The sequence below is a fragment of the Nannospalax galili genome, unplaced genomic scaffold, assembly GCF_000622305.1.
Source record: "Nannospalax galili isolate Female #2095 unplaced genomic scaffold, S.galili_v1.0 scaffold999, whole genome shotgun sequence".
Classification (NCBI taxonomy): domain Eukaryota; kingdom Metazoa; phylum Chordata; class Mammalia; order Rodentia; family Spalacidae; genus Nannospalax; species Nannospalax galili.
The window spans coordinates 1,696,380-1,717,976 of record NW_008344824.1 but is presented as its reverse complement, the minus strand read 5'-3'; the positions used below and the strand labels follow the sequence as shown (position 1 = coordinate 1,717,976).

The 21,597-nt window shown below is 40.3% G+C and overlaps 1 protein-coding gene across 5 annotated transcripts in view; it reads right to left on the bottom strand.

The window, feature by feature from the left end:
• Fmn1 (formin 1) overlaps positions 1-21,597 on the bottom strand; it is a 451,810-nt gene that overhangs the window by 149,847 nt on the left and 280,366 nt on the right. For all 5 annotated transcript variants that reach the window (XM_008841150.3, XM_029567361.1, XM_029567362.1 and 2 more), the window contains 2 exons: positions 7,334-7,395; positions 5,255-5,340 (listed from right to left, as the gene is read on the bottom strand). In XM_008841150.3, the coding sequence (XP_008839372.1) occupies positions 5,255-5,340; positions 7,334-7,395 (148 nt within the window). The remainder of the gene's footprint in view (positions 1-5,254; positions 5,341-7,333; positions 7,396-21,597) is intronic.

The following is a 21,597-nucleotide window of genomic DNA, read 5'->3' as shown; positions in this document are numbered from 1 at the left end:
ATGATTACTGATATTTCTGAAAGTCTTAGTCAATTTACAATACCATCACCTTGCAATTTTGCAGTCTCTCACCAAAAGTGGTTTCATAGATGAACAAAGTTGGAACCCTCTCTATAAAAAAAAGGAAGAAGAAAAAGAAAAAGGGGAGGAGAAATAAAGGAGAGGGGAGGAGAGGGAGGCAGAAGAGGTAGAGGAGGAGGGAGAGGAGGGAAGGATGTGGAAGGGGGGAGGAGCAGCAGCAATAAGCATCCAGTTTGCTCCTCTACTGGCAGAGTCTGGTATGTAGGCCAGGCCAGCCTCAAATCCACGATCCCTCCTGCCAGTGCTAGAATTATATCCCCAGTGCTAGAATTATAGGGATATACCATTAGACCTGGTTCTAGCCTCCTTTCTATACTCAATTATTTTTCTTGCCATATACTCTGTGCCTTTTGCAGCTTGAAGGGAAATTTAGGGGATGTTTGTTTTTGTTTTGCTTGTTTTTGAAACACCTTATTCATAAACTGGCCTGAGACTTTCAATCCACCTGCCTCAGCCTTCCAAATGCTGGGATTATAGTGTACCCACCAAGCCCAGGAAAAATTTGAGTTTAAATAATTACTAGCTGTTTTACTTACTTACGTCCTCCAACCACGTTAGAGCCTTCCTTCTACCCACCCTATTATAATAGTACTGAAGTGGAGCATGGGTGACTCATAAAAGAAGACATACCCTTATTTTCAAGATCTGTAGCTGACTACAGAAGTAGAACCCCTATAAATTTTGGGTTGAGATCAGAAGTGAAAATCACTATCCCTGTGTAAACACTTTCCTCACAAATACAGTGCAGCATTAACCAACTGAGCCTTGGCTGGCACTGGGCAATCACCAGTTTTCACAAATATGCGACTAGTAAAATGCTCTTGAGACTGGCAGCAATTGGTGCTGTGATGAGTCCTGGGAAGATTTACTCATTCAGATGCTGAAAGCTATTTCAGAGAAGGTCCTGCATTTCTCCCCTTCCAAATGGCCATGATGTCATTCCCATGTAGGATCCAGAACTCTGGAGTAAGTGTATGTCCTACTAAAATGAACACAGTACTGAAGTGGTTATAGATCACACATGAGAGTGCAAACAGACAACATCTCGGTTCACTCACAAGGACACTGATGCAGGTAATCCTGGCAGATAAACCAGTTTTCACTAGTACTGAAGAGGAGCCATAGGAGCCATGTGAGGAGGCAAGACCAGGTGCTACTCAAGAAGGAAAAGAGTGAAAGCAGGAGGCTAAGATGAAAGACTTAGTAGGATTGGCCTTGCTTTGGGGCAGTTTCACAGAATCTCAAATTCCCAGTATCTTCTGAATGATGAAGAGGCTGGAGTGCTCACAGAGAGCTGGAAAGGAAAGGAAGTGCAGCAACTTGTATTGCTTTGGATAGAAATGCATGAAAATGAGTTCTAGTGCATTAGCCACTGATAATGTTAGATCTTCAGGTGCACATGAGCATTTACGGTATATCAGGAACACGCTAAGACCTGAGAACAGGATTTAGCTTACACGCAGTTCCTTCTTGATACTCTAAGAAACAATCCATGATTACCACCGAGTACGACAGGTACAATCAGTGATTGATGATCAGAGGTCACTGCAGGACACTGATGACAGAGGCCAGGAGGGGCAATGTTGGCTGGGGTTACTGAGCCTCATGGTGTGGGTGAGGCCCAGACTGGCAGAGCTGAGACAGGTCCAACAGTACCCCTAGGGAAGCTGGGTGAAAGTCAGGTGCTAAGGTGGGGGGGATTTGTATTCTGAAATGGAGTTTAAACTTTTTCTGAACAAATGAAAGGTTTTAAACAGAGATGTAACACAGTCTTTTATTTCACACAATCACCATAGCAGTGACTTGGCTGCCCGAAAACATTAGCAGATTTCAGGCTGGGAAAACTAGAAACTCATTGCAATAGACTTCCTAGAGGGAAAGACAGCTTATGGTAATAGTAGTAGAGAGGGAAAGGGAACGAGACAGTTGTGAAGGCTGTAAGACCCAGAGTGATTGACTAACCCCAAGGGATGTTAGAAGAGGCCAGGGTGGCCTGTGGATTTGGGGGCTTGGAAACATTTGGTAAAATGTGAAGACATAAAATACTGGAGAAGCAAATTTAGAAAAGAAGATAATGTGATTTTATGCTACTTAGAGTATAAAACTAACCAGGCAATGGCTTGAAGAAAGGTACCATAGCTCTCTTCTCATTTGTCTGGCAGAGTACAAGAAGGGAAAGCTACCTCAAAGGGTAGGAGAAGGAAGTGTCTGATAAATATTTCTACCCACACATCCTGTGTTTTATATTCTACCTACTATTGGGTAATATAAAGGATAATAAGCCTTTTCTATATCCCTAAGCATGAGATATTGAACACTGGGCCTTGGTACTTACAAATATTGATGGGCTATTTTCCATTAACAAGAAGCCACACATGAGGGAGCTTTCCTTCTTTGTGCAAGGTGGCTTATTTTCTCAGGAAGGACTGCAGTTTTAGCCTGTATCCATGAGAGAAGTTCTGTGGCTGGTATTGTGTGAGTTTTACAGGGGCAGCTCAGCCTACAGGTAGAATGATGTGATGTGGCCCAGTGTTTGAAAGAGATTAATGAGGTGTATCATCATTCCTGAAAACCTTGAGTGGTATTATCTAAGGTATCTGTTCACACAGGAGTTGTATCTATGGTATAATTTCACATTGTAACCTGTGTTCTAGAAAGGAGAACACTAGAGGTAGCTGTGATCATAGCGAAACATCCCAACTGGAAGGTACAGTGTCCTCATTGCAGACCATAGTATACCTAGCCAGGAGGGCCTCATTCCCTTTCGCCGTCTCAAGGCAGGACATCCCGGTGGCTCTCAGACAGCCAAGTCCCTAGCAGATGACACCTCTGTGGGAAATGGCTTTCTAAAACTGGCACTGGGGTATAAGAGAGTTGATGAGGTGAGTGATGAGGCCATCTTCTCCATGCTATGATTTATAGGAGTGGGCACCACCAGACTCTTAGGAAACTGAAATGCTAAACTCTTAATGATTCATATTTTCCAGTATGTAAAACATGTTTGCAGTCCACTCACTAGGAGTTAAGTGGCAAATAAACCGCCAGAGAATCGGACTCTGGAATAGATCAAACAGGCCTGCACAGAGGTAGAGAGCAAAGGGGAAATCTGTGCAGATCTAGGGGCCTCTGTCTCTCTCTGTCAGTCTCACCAGTGCCTAAGCCCAGCCTGTCATCTGAGGAGCACTACATAATGGGTCTCGGCCGTCAGTCATAACTGTTCAGTCTGCAGGAAGTAAGCACAAGGATCATCTAAAAACTTTAAAAATGCTGTTTTAGCTAGATCATCAGAGGGGGAAGAAAGAGGAATAATAAGCAGTGTGCTAATGAGCCACCCCATTATTCTCTGTCATGGCAATTAGTGTTGAGACATAATGCTAGAGGGTTGTACCACAAAAGGCAGAGGAATGCCTCTGGTGACAGACACACACTGCTCATTTCACCCCATCTGCCATCCCCACAGCTCCAGGCAGGATTTTCTGACTGGCTAGGGGTAGACAAACTAGAGCTGATAGGCCAAATCCCAGCTGCCACTTGTATTTATATGGCTCACAAAGAATGGTTTTTATACTTTAAATGGCTGAAAAGAAGAATAAAGATATATTTTTGATGGGTAAAATGACATAACATTCAAAATGTAGCACTTCTAAATAGAATTTTATTGGGGTACAGCCATGTCCTTTTGCTTATACATCATGTATGGTTGCTTTGAAACCCTGTGGGTGACTTGAGAAGCCATGACAGATCCTTGGAACCATAAAGCATAAAATACTATATAGTTCTTTATAGGAAAAATTTGCCAACCCCAGGCCTATCATTTTACCACACAATTTGACATAGCTAACTCTAGACCCAAATATCGGATTGCTCTATTATCTCCCAATACCGTACAGACTTTGTCAGGCCTAAATAACTTTTTCAGCAGCTTCTCTTTCAGTGATTAGAATTCATGATAACAGGAGACATGTTGGGGATGAACAGCTGCATCGGCTGTGGTGGGGACTAGTGAGGAGGGTGGCTGAAGGCAATGAGACAGAAGGAATCCCATATGAACTGATCCATAATGCTCCTAGGTTTTGTGAACCAGTTTTGGGGAATAGGGATTTGGGTGATAGCTCCAGGTAATAGTAGTATCCCATTTAAAGTTCACAAACCATCAGCGAGGTTTGACATTAACTAGGTATACTTAAGAATCACTTGCTAACCACCTCCCTGATCATTTGTATATGTTTTCTTCTGGGTATTAAGGTCTAACCATCTAGAAGGACTGGGATATCCTACAGGACCCAAACACAAGGCATGGAGGCTTCAGTAGAAGACGCAGAACCTTGGATGCCTGTAGGGTAACCTGCTGTGCTAAATCTGATAGCTCCATTTCCTCTTTGCTTTCTGCCTTTGTCTCTCTCTAGGTGGAAAGAGCTGGCTTGAACTAGACATAAACACTCAAAGGAGCAAGCGGCCCAAGAGCCCTGCACGCTCCAGACCCGAGGCACATTTGCAGTCTCAGGCCCTGAAAATGTAGCTGGGGATACAGAGCCCCAGGAACTCATCGGTGGCTTTAGACCTCTGGAGACCAGCCAAAGACAAGTTACTCACATGCAGAGCTCTGGGTGTTCAAAGCAATGGGAACGACTGCAAACCAGAGCCAGTAACTTTAGAGAATGAGAGGAAAGAAGATCAAGCCAGGCAGCCAGAAGAAGAGCAAGTCATGCTTAACTTAGAACAAGTGGAGAAGTTTGTGGGAAAGCTGACATATGTGGGTTACGTTTATGGAATATGACATTTAACAAAATCAGTTTGAATTCTGTGACTCTGATATCATCTTTTTAACTGTATCAGCAAAACCTTAAAGGGAATAATGCCTTCTTCCTTCCTCAGTAACCCTTTTGGCTAAAATGTTTAGTCTGGGAGGAATTAACAAGTTGCTAGAACAAGAAAGGGAAGTGGTGTGGGTGAGAGGAGGGAGGGGAGCACACTGAATCCAGAAGCACAAATCTTAGCACTGCCCTTCCTAGCAGCAGAGTCACCCTGCTGGATGCAATAGGTCACAAGAATGAGGACGCTGTAACTTAGCTCACTGACCATCTGGACTTAACATTCATAGCTCGGAGACAGAAGGACAGAGCCTGTACTTCTCCCTTCAGACTAACCCCCAAATTAGTGTTCAAGTCCTTACTGTTCAGGTTTGTCCAGAAGCTTCAATTCTTCTTTGGATGTCTCATAATACTTTCTTATTTTTATCAATTCATCCTCTTGGGCTCGCTGTATTGAAAATAGAAAACAAACAAAATATTCCAAAACATAAAAAACAGATAGTGAGAATCTACCTAAGGCCACGGGCATGGGTCCCCAAGTGTGATCCCTAGCCCAGCAGTGTCTGCGTCACTTGGGCCTCACTCCAGATATAAGAAACTCCATGTGACGGGCCCAGAAAACTCTTCCAACTCATTCTGATATATGCTAAAGTTTGGCAGTCACTGGCTAATGTAAATGGTCATAACAAGCACATTCATCCAAACAGAGAGACCAGGGTAGTTGATGGCAGCCACTTTTGAGTTCCCTGTAAGCAGCTATTCTTAGCACCACCTTCTTTTCCCTCAGAGAAGCTGTCCTATCTTCCTCCCCTGGTATTTATAGTCTTCACCCTCCCTTTCCCTAAATTTCATAAGTACTTGTGGTCTGTACTACTTATTTTGTACCATTTAGTCATATACCTTCTAATTTATGCATCATCTTCAGTGGTGTGCAGATTTCCTCTGCTGTATGCTAACAAATATTGGCCCTTTATACCCCTGAGCCCACAATAATGACAGAAAGTATGTAGAAGGTACCTTGCTTTTGATATCAGTTACTGCATCCCGGTTTTATAGATAATTCCACTGAGGCTTGTACTAAATTACTGGTAGTGAGTTTTTTATTTAGAATCCTTCTTCCCACTCTACCACACTGCCCTTCGGGTACTCAACCAACACATCATTAGTTCCTCCCAGTCTGGTACTTTACACCAATGGAAAATGTGAAAAACGCCTACCCAGTTGTACAAAATAATTTCTGACATATGAAAGTGAGGAAGGAATTGGCGATCTCGCTGGGCTATATTATACTATGGAAATGCAAGGTTTCTCAAGGAACATAAATATGAAAATGAATAATCTTTTGAGTTTAGTGACTATAGCATACCATAGGGCCCCAGGCAGCTACCTGGGAAATAGTTTGACTTAGAGAATCTACTTTGATCTATGGTTTTGCATCTTAACAGTCAGTGACCAAGAACAGTTAGCAATCATGGGAATTCTGATTCTCCAGCATCATATTTCCTCAAAAGAGTCTAGAGATTCTGCTAGCTATTGCCACTTATCGTAAAATCAAAAGACCCTATATATTACAGGTCTTTTTGCTCCAGCTCCATGTGAGAGGAACTCATATACACTTCTCATATTACATTCTCATACAAAAAATAATCAGGTAGAGTCCCAGTGTACTCTGTATTGTACTATGAAAACAAAATAGGATCAAGTAGTTTAAATAACTGGGCCAACCAAGGTCACACAAGCAAGCAACAGCAGAGATGGCCCTCAAGCTTAAGACTGTCTGAGCATAAAGTCAGAACACATGTTTGCCGTTCTATGCTGCTCCCAACATTCAATGTTATTAGCTTATTTGGTCTAAAAGTAATCAAGCTGCTGTGAGGAGTCTCATTCCTCGGAGGAAGGCACTGGGCGAGTACACCAACATTAAGCAGGTGACTCACTTCCATTCATTCTGTCAGCAAGCAATAGGGCTGGGTTCCACGGAACATCCATGGTTGCTTCACTGAACCACTTGGCCTTGTGTGAGATGTAGTAGCCCAGATGCCACAGTGGGAGTGTTCTAGTTTGTTCCTCCATTGCTGGGTTTATTTTATCATATATCCCCCAGGTCACAATTCATCAGAGGGCCCAAGGTAGGAACTCAGGGCAGGAACCTGAAGGCAGGAGCTGGAGCACAAGCCATGGAGGAGCACTGCTTACTGACTTGCTCCCCTGGCTCCTGCTCAGCCTGCTTTCTTTAAACAACACAGACCCACCTGCCCAGGGGTAGCACCACCCACAGTGGGCTGGGACCTCCTATGCTCCTCTCATGTTTGTTGCATGTAAATTTGCACATCTGGGCCTGATCTTTCCCATGCTATGTTCAAGATACATGAATAGCTCAATGATTTTTGAGGTTAGAAGAAAAGATGGAAACTCCAGCTCTGTGTGTCTTTGACACTCACGTTTTCATATAAGGCTGCCAGGGTCTCCAGATCAACCACAGAGTCATCCACATTAAATATGGCTGCCAAAAAGGAAAGGGAAAAGAGAAAAAGTTAAGGGATTTGACCGAACACCAGCATTCCCTCCAGGCCCAGCTTCCACACAATAGAACCTTGCACTTTTCTTGCACAGGTTGAACCTGTCAGCTTCTTTCTGTTTGCCTTCCTTTAGCACCAGGGGGTTCAAATGAAAGCAATCCAAAATGGTTCCTATCTGTGGCCTGAGCCTGGGCCCTGCTTTATTTAATTCCTTAGGCTCTGAGTCCTTTCTGCAGTTTAATTTAGTCTCCACAGGAGAAGTGTTTGTGCTTTTAAACTAAATCAGTTTGTAGGTTTGAAGCACAATTTTAAATCTTTCTTCCCGGCTGGTAATTGAAGAGATTTAGCACTTAATGCACCAGAACTGACTCTTGCCCATTACCAGAAAGGGAAAGAAAGAAAAAAAAGACGATGTTGGCAAATTAAATGAATTCAGGCATGTGATTTCAGGTACCTTCCCATGGCCACTGCAAACATCTTGTTTGGGTTAAAAAGACAAGAAAGAGTAATAATTGCATCAATAGCAAATTAAGATTATAGAAACCTCCCAGGAGCCAGTGTTAAGGCATGTTCTCATTCCCATGGTTTTATTAGAATTATGCTTCTTGTTTTCTATCTTAAGGGAGTCATTTCACCGTTAGCTAACATGCTTATGATTTCATCTGGGGAGGTTCCTTCCTATATATGTTGGAATACACACATACAGCTTTTTAAAGCCTTAATGGAACTGGATATCAAAGTGTTTGAAAATGGCAGGGCCCACATCTTTAAATAATTATTCAAAACTAATAAGGTTTGTCCCCTCAACCCTACCTCCCTTCCCTGACTTTACATTGTGAAATTAACCAGCACGCTAGTAAATTTTCTCTGTGGCAGGCTAATTAATTTTATTAAACCAACCAGTGATACTTAGGATGCCTGAAAATTCTGCTTGCCAAACTATTCTGTTCCTTTCTATTATACAATGTTTCCTTGGAGAGGGCAGAAATCAAGGTAAAGAGCAGGTTGCTTTTGAATAGTTCTGTTCCTTCTATCATTTAGAATCACATGAATGCCTTCATTTTTAAAAAACTCAGTTTACTGAAGTCAGAGCAGAGCATGTCACTTCACAGATCACAGAGAAGCCAACCTAAAACTCCTTCACGGGTCACTTTCTCTAACTTAAACACTCAAGAGCTAGCTGTGTCTAGATTCGTAGATGGGGAGGAGAGGTGAACAGTCTACTGCTAAAGATTCCACTAAGACAGAGGGAAATTGCACTTCCAGAAAAACTCAGCTTGAAATCACAAAAGAAAAATGCAGTTAGAGGAAAGAATGGAAGAATTTAGCCTCCCAGGCCTGACACATTGTTTGCAGTAATAATACAAATTCACTAATTGGTCAGATGAACCATACATTTCTAAATGACTGATGTTTTTAAACACAGACAAATAAAAGCAGCCAGGAACAATGGCTTTTACATAAATATTCTCTTAGAAAAATTAGTTAATATGAATGAATAAGAAAGGAAACAATTCTAAAGATTTTTGTCAGGAATGCTTGCCTAAAATAAGCATACACACTAGGGGAGAGATATATGTTGCAAGTCTAAATCAAAGAATCCTCATCAGTGAGAAACAGAATGACCTATTTCTTTTCATAGGAATAAATACATAGATTTAAAGAATTAGTCAGCCTAGACCCCAGATACATGGTTCAGTGGGTTCTACTATAGTGTGCCAGGCAGCAGAATGAAAATATAAAGAGAGGATAATGCCAGAAACAAGCCCGGGCTCTGGAGAGATGTTTATTCATCCATTCACCCATCCAGACACTGAATAATTACTTGTTGAGTATGCAATCAAAATTGTTTTCCAGATACTGTTTGCAAGGGCTACAGAGATCTAAGTTGAAAATGTTAAAGATGTTTGAAGTATTTGGTCTCATGAAATTCATCACCAAGACTGGGAGAGAAAAATAAGTAAAAACATAATTTCAGATGACATTATACTTCGAAGTAAGTAAAACTGAGCTGGGGGTGTAGCTCAGTTGTATGGTACTTGCCTAGCATGTTCCTGGGTTTGATCCTTAGCACTCAAAAGAACAAGAAAAAGAACAAAACGTAACATGAAATAGCATGATCAAGAGGCCTCTGGAGGAAGGTGACATATAAGTGAAGACCTAAAATGGTCTATTTTGTGACTATCCTGAAGAACATTCTGGGGAGAGGTAATGGTAAAAGCAATAGCTAGTCTTATTCCTTGATGATCTAACATGGTAAACTATCTAAGCCTCAGTATATCTGTAAAACAGACCTCATACCCCTCCCTCACTGGGAATATTCGGTGAGGTAGTAGGTATGCTTGCCATAGGACATAAACCAAAGTAAAAGTTCATGATAGAACCTAAGACCTACGACCATTATGACTTCAAATACACGCACCGATCATAAGTTCTGATGCTTTTTAATGCCTTATCTTGGAACACCTATAAGGAGAAAAAGAAGACTACAGGCAGCACTCCCAATTCACCCTGGAAATGCAAATGCTCAGAAATCTTGTGTGCTTCAGGTGGTCTTTGCTGTGAAACCCTCTTGGTCCTTCCTTTAAAACTCCACCCAAGGCATAACTTCAGGAAGCATTAATAATGGGACAAATATAGACACAGATACTTCTAAGTTATATAATATATGAAATATCCTAAAGGAAATTAAATACCTCTAGGCTATTGAGATAGTTAACCTAATGTTTATCCAGAATTTCAGTCTTTCCAACCAGTTTGTCCATCATTGTGCCATCAAGGTTAGTTAGTTAGTTAACTGGTTAGCTAGTCATTTAGTGAACGAATGAGTTAGTCAGTTAGTTATTTGTTAATTTGTTTCTTTGCAATGTTGGAGATCTAGGGCCCAACTCATACTAGGCAAATGGTCTAGCATGAAGCTATATCCACCAATTTCTTTCTTTCCTTTTTTCCTGATCAGTTTGATAGGCAGTTGGTTCTGTGTGAGACTGGGGAACCTGTAGATGAGGGGAATGTGTGAATGGATGAGGGGCTGGGGACCTGTGGAAGGGGGGTCAGTGGTGCTGTGGAGCCTCAGGAGAGAGTGGGACAGCAGTAGGAACTGAGGCCCGTGGTGGCACATACTTGGCATCTGGACACTCAGGAGGCTGAGGCGGAAGGATCACGAGCTGGAGACTAACCTGGGCTACATAGGAGACCCTGTTTCCAAAAGGTGAAGGAGATGAAAGTGAGCAAAGGTTAAAAGTGGAAATCTTTCTTTCTTTCTTTCTTTCTTTCTTTCTTTCTTTCTTTCTTTCCAGTCTTGATATTTAGATTGGTGCTTAAATACTTCTGTGGTCCCTTCTTCAAATACTGGGTAAAGTTCAAATTCCTTGGCCTGGTTTTAAATTCAATCTGGCCCCCAACTACACTTCCAGTCTCACCTGTGACTTGTTCCTCCACACACCTCAGTGCAACTCTCCAACTCACATTCTGGCTTCTTCCCTTTCCACATCCCACCTACCAAAGCCCAGTGGCCAAAGATGACCTGCCCCAGACGAACAACTATTGACTCACAAATCATAAAGTCCTCCATCTTTTCTTCTGCCACAGCATCTCATCAAATTTTAAATGAAGACAGTGTAAAAATGTATATTATGTCAAATTGTGTAATAGTTTCCCTCCCCCACTAGAGTGAAAGAGTCCCCTAGTCAGAGGTGGTTCTTTAGGCATTTTTGATCATGCTAACTCCCACAATAGGACCTCAAGTAAAGTAGGTGTACAATAGCATGTGTGGATGTGATACAGGAGCAGGGCTCCCTAAGAATGAGTCCTCTTGCTGGATGTAAGGAACATTTCTTGACAAGAAGAGCATGGTATCTTGAAAAAGAACACAGGGACAGTGAAGGGGGACAGGATTCAGATACTTGCTCCTTCTCAATTTGCTTCTGTCTGAAAATCAAGGTTTTCTCAACAGTTGCATATTCCTGTAGTTTACTCATTGACTCACTATAGATAAACAGCATTCCTGAATGTTGTAGAACAAAAGTAATTACATTTAATAAATAATTTTCCATCATTAACGAATGAATACGACAAATACCTTTCCTACCATTCTTATCTCCAAAAGATTTTTAAATGGAAATGTTACTTCAGGATAAAAGTTTAAAAGTTAATGTTCAATGGGCATATTGCTTAAGGCGGACCCCTAAACCATCCACTTGTTAGTCATCATTAATCAAGCTAAGGTCTTTCAGGCAAAGGCAATTTCTAAATTTACAGTGAGTGTTAGGGAATATCAACTGGAAGGATATGAGACAGTGGAAGGGGGGGGGGATGCAGACTAGCTCACAGACTCTTCTAGTCATGGCAAGTATTTTGACTTGAAAAGAATTAAAAGGATAAGGGGGAAGTGCTCCAAACACAGTTTGGGGTGAGACCTTGTGGAATTTAGAGCCATGTTAAAGAATCTGCAGTGCACTTCAGGTGCATTTGGGAGTCACTAGGCAGTGTTGAGTTGAGAAGTCCACTCTACAGTGATGTTATACAGGATAGGTAGAAAAAATGGACAGTTTAGAATCTATTGCAGTGGACAAGAGTAGCGAAAACCTAAATGGTATGGACAAATGCGGCAGGGCAGGGGAGAATGACTCTGGGGCACTCTCTAGTGATACCTTAACTAGCTCTGGTGACAGGAATATGGAGAGTAAAACCACCCCAGGGCTTTAAGCCAGATTCCTGGGAGAACCCCAGTGCCATCCCCTCAGAAGCAGCTGATGGACAAGAAAGCATTCAGAACTTGATCTTTCTCCCAATATTTATGGAGGAATGGAGCAGAGGAAAAGAGATTGCTAAAGGAAACAGCATGTAAGAGAGATTGATCGGGTCCTATTGTTATGTTTCCATTGAAGTGTCACTTCTTCCAGATATGGATTCTACAATTAAAATAAAATTGAAAAATTCAAAGAAGGAGGAAGCAATGTCAGGTGATTAGCTAGCTGAGCTTGAGATCTTAAGGAAATTAAGTTATTTCTATTATTTCCTTCCTACAGTGTATCCAAAGAAGGTTAGTTTGGCCACAGGTCTAAAACATAAAACATGTATAAGTCCTAGGACTCCTGGAAGAGTTATCACACATGAACATAATCCTACTTACTAGTCATCAAAAGTAGTTTTGGTGCCTAGAGGGCAGAAGACATACATGAAAAATCTGCCTTAAATAGTAAACAAATGACCCAATTAAATCATTCTTGAAAGCATTTATATTAAACTTATAAGTCATTATATGAAACCATACCATAATCTCTGATTAAAATAATTGTGGAGTCACATAGGATCAGATAGCTTCCTCTATTTTATTCTACAAAATATGTTCTGTTCCGTCAGCTGGAAACGTAGCTCACTGGTAAAGGGTTTGCCTAACATATACAAGGTCCTCAGTCAATCAGCAGTACCAAAAAAAAAAGAACACTACAGTCAGAACAAAAACTTCCATTATAACATGGACTTAAAGTACTTGCTCTCAGAGAGAGAGAGAGAGAGAGAGAGAGAGAGAGAGAGAGAGAGATATGTAGTTTTCATCTTATAAACTGAATCAACAATGCCAGCCCACACAAATCCATAGCAAGCCTCCAAGCCCTGGTACAGTAATTCCAAGCAATCCTAGCTTTGGTTCCATCTATAAAGGGCTCATTATTCCAACACTCCTGCAGATGGTGTCAGAAAGGTGAAGTGTCAAATCCACAAAGGGGAGACCCCAACAACTCTTTGCTACTGCAATATCAATCATTGCTGGTGGTTTTTACTTTTATCTCCCTCCCTCCTTAGTTGTCCCCGCTCACACTGTCAGTTCAGTTAGAATATTTCACCTACACCTCACAATATGTCAAAAGGAAGTAGACACATGCTGTGAAAAGCTGGTAATTTTATTGGGTTCCTTTACCTTTAAAAATCTGTTACTTGGTCAAGTCTGGTTTCTGGGCTTCTTTTTTGCAGGGAAATTGAGGCAAACATTTTTATGTGGTCCTCTGGTGCCTGCTCTATACTACAAGGATTATACACACAAGGATCATTAGAGCTGTGTTTCGCCCATTAAGATATAATAACCGTCAGCAGGGACAAAGAGCAGATCAGCATCACAAATTCAAACTAACAGGCACACATAAAAACTATGTGCCTGCTTTAGGCACATGCACAGGTCAGGTCTTACAGAACAGGCACAGAGTGAGCTTTTCCTAGGAGGAAGCAGGAAGAGCCTGTAGGAGTCCTCTTAGCCCTTCAGTCACTTTCTAACCCCAAACACGGCTCTGTCTCCAAGTGTACTGAGTCCAAATAAATAATGTGCTTGCTGTTTGAAAGGCTTCTGATTAGAAAACAAAACAGGGTGGTGACTTCTCACAAGGCGAGTTGTTCTTCCTTTTTCTTTTGGTGATGCTGTGAGTGAACATAGGGCTTTGCCTACGCTGGGAAGTGCTCTGGCACCGAGCGACATTTCTAGGCTAGGAGATGTTCATTTTGACTGAAGGATCACCTCTAGGCAAGAACTATGAGATATGGGAGAGAGAAGCGGTGCATGCCTATGTTAGATGAGCCAAGGAAAGTGGTTATCCAAAGGGTGGAGGAGGCCACAGACAAGATAGGGCTGCACAGGCTCACCAGGCTCTGCTGTTGCTAGCTCTAGAATAATTCTTATGCCGCCCATTTTAGTCCTTTGTATTTCCTTAAATAGTTGACATGATTATCTTGTACAAAGTGAGTATGCAACAATTACAAATTAATTAGATTTATTAGCAGCCTGGGAAAAGGACTGATAGAATTACTTGACTCTCCTAGTGAAAATTATTTTGTTGACAATGCTCTTAAATAGCCAATATAAAACTTAGTTGTTTTGCCCCAAACTGAATTTTTTTTAGAGAGCAATAAAAGTCACTGGTGAGTAAAAGAGAAAGGAGAAAAGCAACACTCAAGAAGTTGGACTTTTAAAACTCCAGATACGTCTCCCAAGAAACTCCAATAAACTTACTTCCCCAGGCTCTACCAAGAAAAAGGGAAGGGAACAGGATTCATGGAAGAGGTAGACAGTATCTGAGTACTGAGGAGAGAGTAACCACAGCTTCCCACAGTTCCACAGCTTTGAGGTCATCACTATGAAGAAAACTCTAAGTCTAGGATAAATCTGCACAAGGGGAAAGGAAGGGAAGGGAGGGGGCAGCGGAGAGGAATGTGGAGGAACGTGAGTGTTGAAGAACCATTCTAAGTGAGACCTGCTCCCACCAAAGAGTTCTGCAATGGGTCATTCCTCAATAGCTACAACTCCTCTAGAGCCTTTTCTCAACAAGCCTTGATTTTTCCCTCCTGGTCACTGTGTTCCACCTCTCATGATTACAGGCATGCCTGCGTAGACACAGATTTGCACAAATCTTTGCTTGATGCAAGTATCTGAATGAGAAGCTCCAGGGCACCAAGTAAGAAGAGGCTTAAAGAAATCTCTGTCCACCACATTAGAGGGTAAGGACGGTGGGTGGACTCTTCTAGGGATTAACAGCTAGTGATTATTCCAAGCTTCTTGTACATCAGCACTTCTCAAAGTGTTTCAAGTTTAATTGTGTGAAGTGGGTGCTGCTGTTGCCCAGGTTTTATGAATGATAAAACCGAGGTATGAAATCACTCAGCTTGATTTCTCAAGCTCAATTCTGCAATCATCAACTATCCTCCAAAATAGTCGAAATATACTGGACCAAGTTTGTACATCTTCCACTCTTTATAGGACCAGACTATAAATAATCTCCCACATAAAATCTTTACCATTGGAAAAGAAATATAAATGATAAACTGAAAAATCTAAACACAAACTCCCATAAAAAAATCAATGATCGACTAAAAGTCTATAGAGAATTTTTGTTTCGAAGGGCACTACATGTTTTTTATACTGATAAGCAATAATTGGAGGGGATCTATATGTGGCTCATATTATAAAATTTCATGTATGTTTTATAAACATCCACAGTTCATCAGATTTTGCTGTCACCAATGTTGATTATAAGATGCAGTTCCAACTTACCTAATAAAATAATCAAACTTCATTCTTTTCATAACTATCTTAAGTTACTCAAAATAATCAGCATTGCAGCTGAGTTATACCACACAGAATTTTTGAGGGGAAAAAGGGAATGAAAGCTTGAAAATGCCATACCTTAAATAAAATCCATAAACATAAAGTCTAATTAAAGAGATAGTAAGAACTTAAAACTTTATACTTCATGCCAAAATTCACTAAAAAGGGAAGCAAAAGTACAGAGAAAAATAAACACAAAGTTGCACCCAGATACCCCAAAAGTACAGAATATCAAGGGACTGTAGTCTCCAGACTTTTCTACACTGCTGAATGCCTGACAGAGTACCATGTTAGTTGATGAAGACCTAATTCAGACTTTGGTGGGATGGAGGCAAGGGTAAAAGACACAGCAAATATGGGCTGTCTAGGAAAAGATGGAAATGATGGTCACAAGAGGGTCATTTAGCTCATCTGTCCTAAAAGCCTCAAAATCATTCAATCTTATAAAGCAAAAATCCTAATTCTCATCTATATCCAGGCACGTATGATGCCTGAAGGAGCCCTTAAATGCCATCTTACAGGTACAATTAAAATTGTCTATGGTTCAAACCTCAAAGAAGGACATAGAGCAGAGAATTCACAAAACTTCCCTTCCTGGGTCCCCTCTATTCTCTGGAGGGCAGTGGAATGAGAAACAGTTTGGGCTAAGCTGCTTCTGTTCTTCCATTAGTTCTGGTTCTTTTAAGCCAAATTACATTCCAGGCAGATTGGATGGTTTCAGCCGGTTGCCTGAAGGTAAAGTACAAAGAAACACCACCCTCTGCTTTCTGATTTCATTCTGCTATTGAAGGAATGTATAGTGGTTTAGAAAGAGGTGAGTGGAACCCCACTGCTCAGGTGTTTTAGGCTCAGTGGGAGGAAGGAAAAGGTGGGACAGGAAAGGGAAGTATTAGAGCTACTATTTATTTTTCCCAAGTTTTTAAATTGGTCTCTACCAATTCTTAATAAGTTGATTGACACTGGCCTTATCATTGAGTTGGTCTGCCAGGAGATCAAGAGCACATGTTGCTTTGCTTGGGTAAGTGCCTTCAGTGTGCGACTTTCTCACTTTCTTTGCTTTCAATATATTGTGATTTGAGATGGGGAGAACAAGTTAAATGAACATCATTTACTCTAAAATATGCTTTTACCTAAACAAGAAACTTCATGCTATGAACAAGCCAGCTTCCAAAATTATTGCAGAGAAACCCTAGAATAAAGTACATGATTGATAAAGTACAAAGTATAAAGGACAGCCAAAGAATATTTGCCAAGTCGAGTCCATAAATATTACAGGAGTTTTCAAGATTATTTGAAATGTGGGCTCAGATTTGCTAGTGTCAATAATGAACTTCTTTAGGCTAATGAGAATCGGAAGCCATGAAAATTGGCAAGATATGTAAATTATTGCCAATTTCATTTTAATTCAGATCTTCCATGTTTTGGGTTTTGCTAGTTTGCCACACTTTTCTGTAGTATGCATTTTAGAAAGCACATGTTGATAACCATGTTCTAAAACTTTGCACTGGGGGGGGGCAGTTATCTTTGAGAAAATTATGGAGACTGAAGACCTTTTGAGCAGAAGTTCCTCTGCTAAAGTGAGATTTTCTTTTTTTCCTCAGTTAAGTTATAAATAATCTGTAGAGTATTTCCAATGCCTGATCAAACTCGTTTTAGGTAACTACCATAAGCAATGATACAGATTTCTGGAACTCATTAGAGCAAAGGGGCAAGGTCCAGTATGTGATTATTCTCGGCTCTAGGTTTCAGGCTCCTAACATATAGTCAACTGGCCTCTCTTTCTCATACTAAGACTCTTAAATAGAAAGAGAGGTTAAGATGCAATGCAGCTGAACTCTCTGATCAGGCCAGTAGGAACAAAAATGAAAAATGCTTTATTTTGATGTTAGATTAAATATTATAAATATAAGTTCTGAGCGTACGGGAAATTCCGAATGAATGCCAGGAGGTTTCTGGCACCTAGTCTGTTGCAACGCATATGGCGGTTTATAGCAAGAATAGTCAACAGCAATTTTCCATCTCCCCTGGGACAAGAATAAGAGGAAATCACTAGTGTGGAATGAAAGGGATAATTTGAAATCATGTAGGCAGTCACTGTGTCCACACATGCCAAATGTTTTTAAATATAAGTCATCACATCTAATGGATGGAAAGCCAGCAGTAAGTAAATCATGATTCAGTCCATGCTGGGCCAAACACAGCTTTGTGGATCCTCTGATCAGCCTTGAAAACCCTCCATTATTATCCCTTTAGTGATTGTGTGTTCTAGACTTCATGGGAGTACATGGATTTGACTCTGTCCTGAAAGATGTCAAATGATACTTAGAATAGAGAAAATCCCAGAGTTCCCTTTTTAAGGGATGCCAAGTCTCTATCTAACCTGCCCCTATCGACTTGCCTCCAGGATAGAATTTTCAGGTGCTCCCTAAACACTTTAGCTTATATGCCTCTAGTCTTCTCACACTCAAATCCTCTAAAACAGAATTCAATTTCCTGCTCCAAGCTGCATTTGCTAATATACTTCTAGCTTCCAGTTTTAAGCAAAGACCATGGTGCAGCCCAGATTTTGTTCCTATCATTCCTTGCAGGTATCTTGACTACCTGTAACCATTCTCTCCAACTGTCCCATGTACATGGTAGCAGTTCTGACCTCCATCAATTATCACCGAAACACACACAACCTCTTTCTAACAGATTTATCCACGTGTTACTTTTCTTGCCACTGTGATTAAACGCCTGACAAAGGAAGGGAGGATTTAATTGGGATCACAGTTTCAAAAGGTTCAATCCATGGTTGTTGGCCCCATATTCTTGGGCAGAAAATCAAGGTAGTGAGAGCATGTGGTGGAGTTGTACTTCACCTCCTAGTCTACAGGTAAGCAGAGAAGGGGATTATGAGAAGGAACCAAGACAGGAGAAAGCCACCAGGGGCATCCTCTCAGTGATCTGCTTTCTGTACCTAGAACCCACCCCCTACCTTTCACCACTTCCCAATAATGCCATCCTATCTATGAAGGGACTAATCTATTCATAAGTCAGAGTTCTCAATGAGCTGATTGTCTCTAAATGCTACTACAACATGCCCAAAGAATGTTCATTCCCTAAGCGTTTCAATCAGGTTATCAATCACAATAAACCCTCTTTTCACTTATCTTACTCCATACTCTTTCCACAAGGAAAGGCTCTTCAGAGTGTTGCCACCACTAAGATTCATCTTAAGTTTTAGGAGACACTGTAGTTGTTATTTCAAAGCCAACTCTATTGGGGCCTTGGCCTGCTGACACAATTCTCCCTATCACTTGAGAATGTTAGAATCTGACTGCAAGTGCTGTTGTAGTTATGGTACCTGACACAACTGGTACCCAGTTCATGCCATAGTCAGGCAGGAAGGCAGTTTGTTTTAGTCAAGGCACTGGAATTGAATCCATCCTATTTGGTATAAGGTTTACTCAATTTTTCCCCCCAAATTGAAATTAAATTCAGCAAACATTTGAAATTAAGATTCTAAAATATATATTAGATACAGTAGTCTATTCAGTTGTAAGCAGTTCTTTCTAATCAGAGAACTTCCTAAAACCCGACATAAAGATACAAAAGTTCTCTCTGTTATATGCTGTCTGTAAGACCTTGATATACAGAGTACCAAAATTTCACTTCATGAATGTGCATTTATAGACAGTCTTAACAGACCACAGAAGTGTTCATTTTAAAAATAAATCAAACAAGGTTGTTCTTGTAAAAGCTGAGCCAGTAAAAGTCAGATTACCTACTTGTAAGAGGTATTATGCACTCAAATACTTAAACAGTAGCAGGTGGGGATATAGCTCAGTGGAAGAGCAAATGCCTAGCATGTGCAGGGTTGAAGTTTCAATCCCCAGCACTAATACATAAATAAGAAGTAAGAAAGATACAGCTTCTTGGGAAACATCTTAAGTAGATAGATAATGTCAAGTGGAGACAAGTGTTATAGAAAAACAATGACTAGGCATGACGACTTTCAGTTTTAACAAACAAACATCCTTCCTAAGTAAACACACTGGATTTCTGGATATATACTTGACTTCTTGTGGATTTGCAAAGTACAAGTTAATGCCTTTTACCTTTGCTCTCTGACAAAGAAGACCCTACAGCCAGAAGTGAAAGAACACACTCTTAACTGGTCATCTCGCCAGTGAGGGCTTGCCTGGCTGTCAAATGGACTACCCCAATCAGATTTCACTGTAGTCCCCTCATATTAAAATTCATGTTTTAGGCCAAGGTCAGCACATAGAGTCCTGTGAAAGGACAACAGCAAAAGGCCAAATACTTTCCATTCACAACCAGACATGGATTCAGAATGAAATATCACTGACAGAGCCTGGGCTTCTAATGACCTTCAGAAGGCAGGGTCAGCCAGTGATTCTAAATGAATAGTTTAATAATTTAACCCCTGGTTAATCTGCTATATTCATCTGGAAAACATTAGTAAGTGAAGAAATAAAATGGAGATTATCTTTTTAGAACTTACTGTGTGGGGCATAAAAAGGTACTTGAGGCAAGAGAAAAACCTATAATCATAAACACAAGATGTGGAAGTCTGTGATGCTACAATCAGGATTTCCAATGCTGAAATGAAAGTTCGTGTCTGTGTCACATAATCAGGTTCTTAACTAGAGTACAGTGCTACAAAGGTCTAGGTACACTGATCTCTTGTTCAGCTCATAGGGAACATTCATTTCAATGAGTCTGTAATGCCACAGCAAGGTTTATGGTCCTGAGTTGGTAACTGCAGTAACACATGACTCAAATGACCCTTATCCATGTGGCAATCTGTCATACTTAGCAGGGCATACGCAAAAGGAACTGAATAATGTTTCAGATGACGTCAAAACTTGGGAAAGTCATATCCATGTTCTTAAGTGAAATCAAACACACCTGAGATTCACCAGGCCCATGAGAAGTACTGTTATTAAGAACAAGATTCCTCCACCACACTTGGTGAATCTTCTCATTACAATGATTATACCCGAAAAGTTAGTGTCTCACAAAAATATTACCAGAGACCCAGCAGAGATTTGTGTTTTTCTTCTCATTTTTCTTTATCTTAGGATCACATTCTCCTGATCTGAATTCTCCTTCTAGACGGATTCTTCTGGATCTTACTTTAGAGTCTTCTAAATTCAATGAAGAATCCTATTCTAATTTCAATGGTCAACCAATCTCTGCTCCAAATTGCCATTAATTAGCACAACATTTTCCAAGGTTTAACATTTACACTTGCATTTTTGGTTCTAGTATTAAGTAAAAATATTAAAAACAGCCTATTTGAATACTCTGTGACTATCATCTTTAAAATGTTTTTATTTTAAACTAAATTAGATTTTTTTTTTAAAATGTAGTAACATTTCAAGCCCTTAACAAAACCATTTTGAAAGGAAAAACAGTGTTTGAAAGTGTCTCCAGTACCTTTTAGTCCAAGGCCTTTGGGAGCACAGCAGACAAAAATTACTTTGGGTGACAGGAATTGAAACCTAGAAGGCAGGGCCATTTCTAACTGTTCACACTGTTAAATTCATGCCAATCTGTACTGAAAGCATTTGGATGTTATAAGTAACAGGCCAAAATAAATATGTATACTTAATTGATTGCTGAATAAAGGGAATATTGTTTTAAAGTAAGATGTACTTTTTTTTTTTTTTAAAGACATGTGCCTTTTGGTTTATGTTTGTTAAGAAAAACATGTATAAGTAAAATTTATTCATTTAAAAATATAATAAAAAGCAGTGTGTTTAACAGGTTAAGTGATCTGTCTAGAGTTCATTTTCTGAAGACTACTTTTATTCTCACTCATTTTAAAGAGCAAATACAAAGACAAGGTGCTCAAGTATAGGAATCAAGGTGGGATTTCTCTTTCCTCCTCTCAATTCCTTCCTTTCTAGCCAGTCTACCTACCCACCTATTTAAATGCCTTCTTAAAAACTTGAGTAATAATCAGATATATAAAGATTAGAAACACATGTGCATTGTAGTGTCAATTATATTAAAAATGAATTTTTCTGTATGAAACTGTATTTTAATAATGAAATGGAGATATTTTTTAAGTTTAAAACCTCAT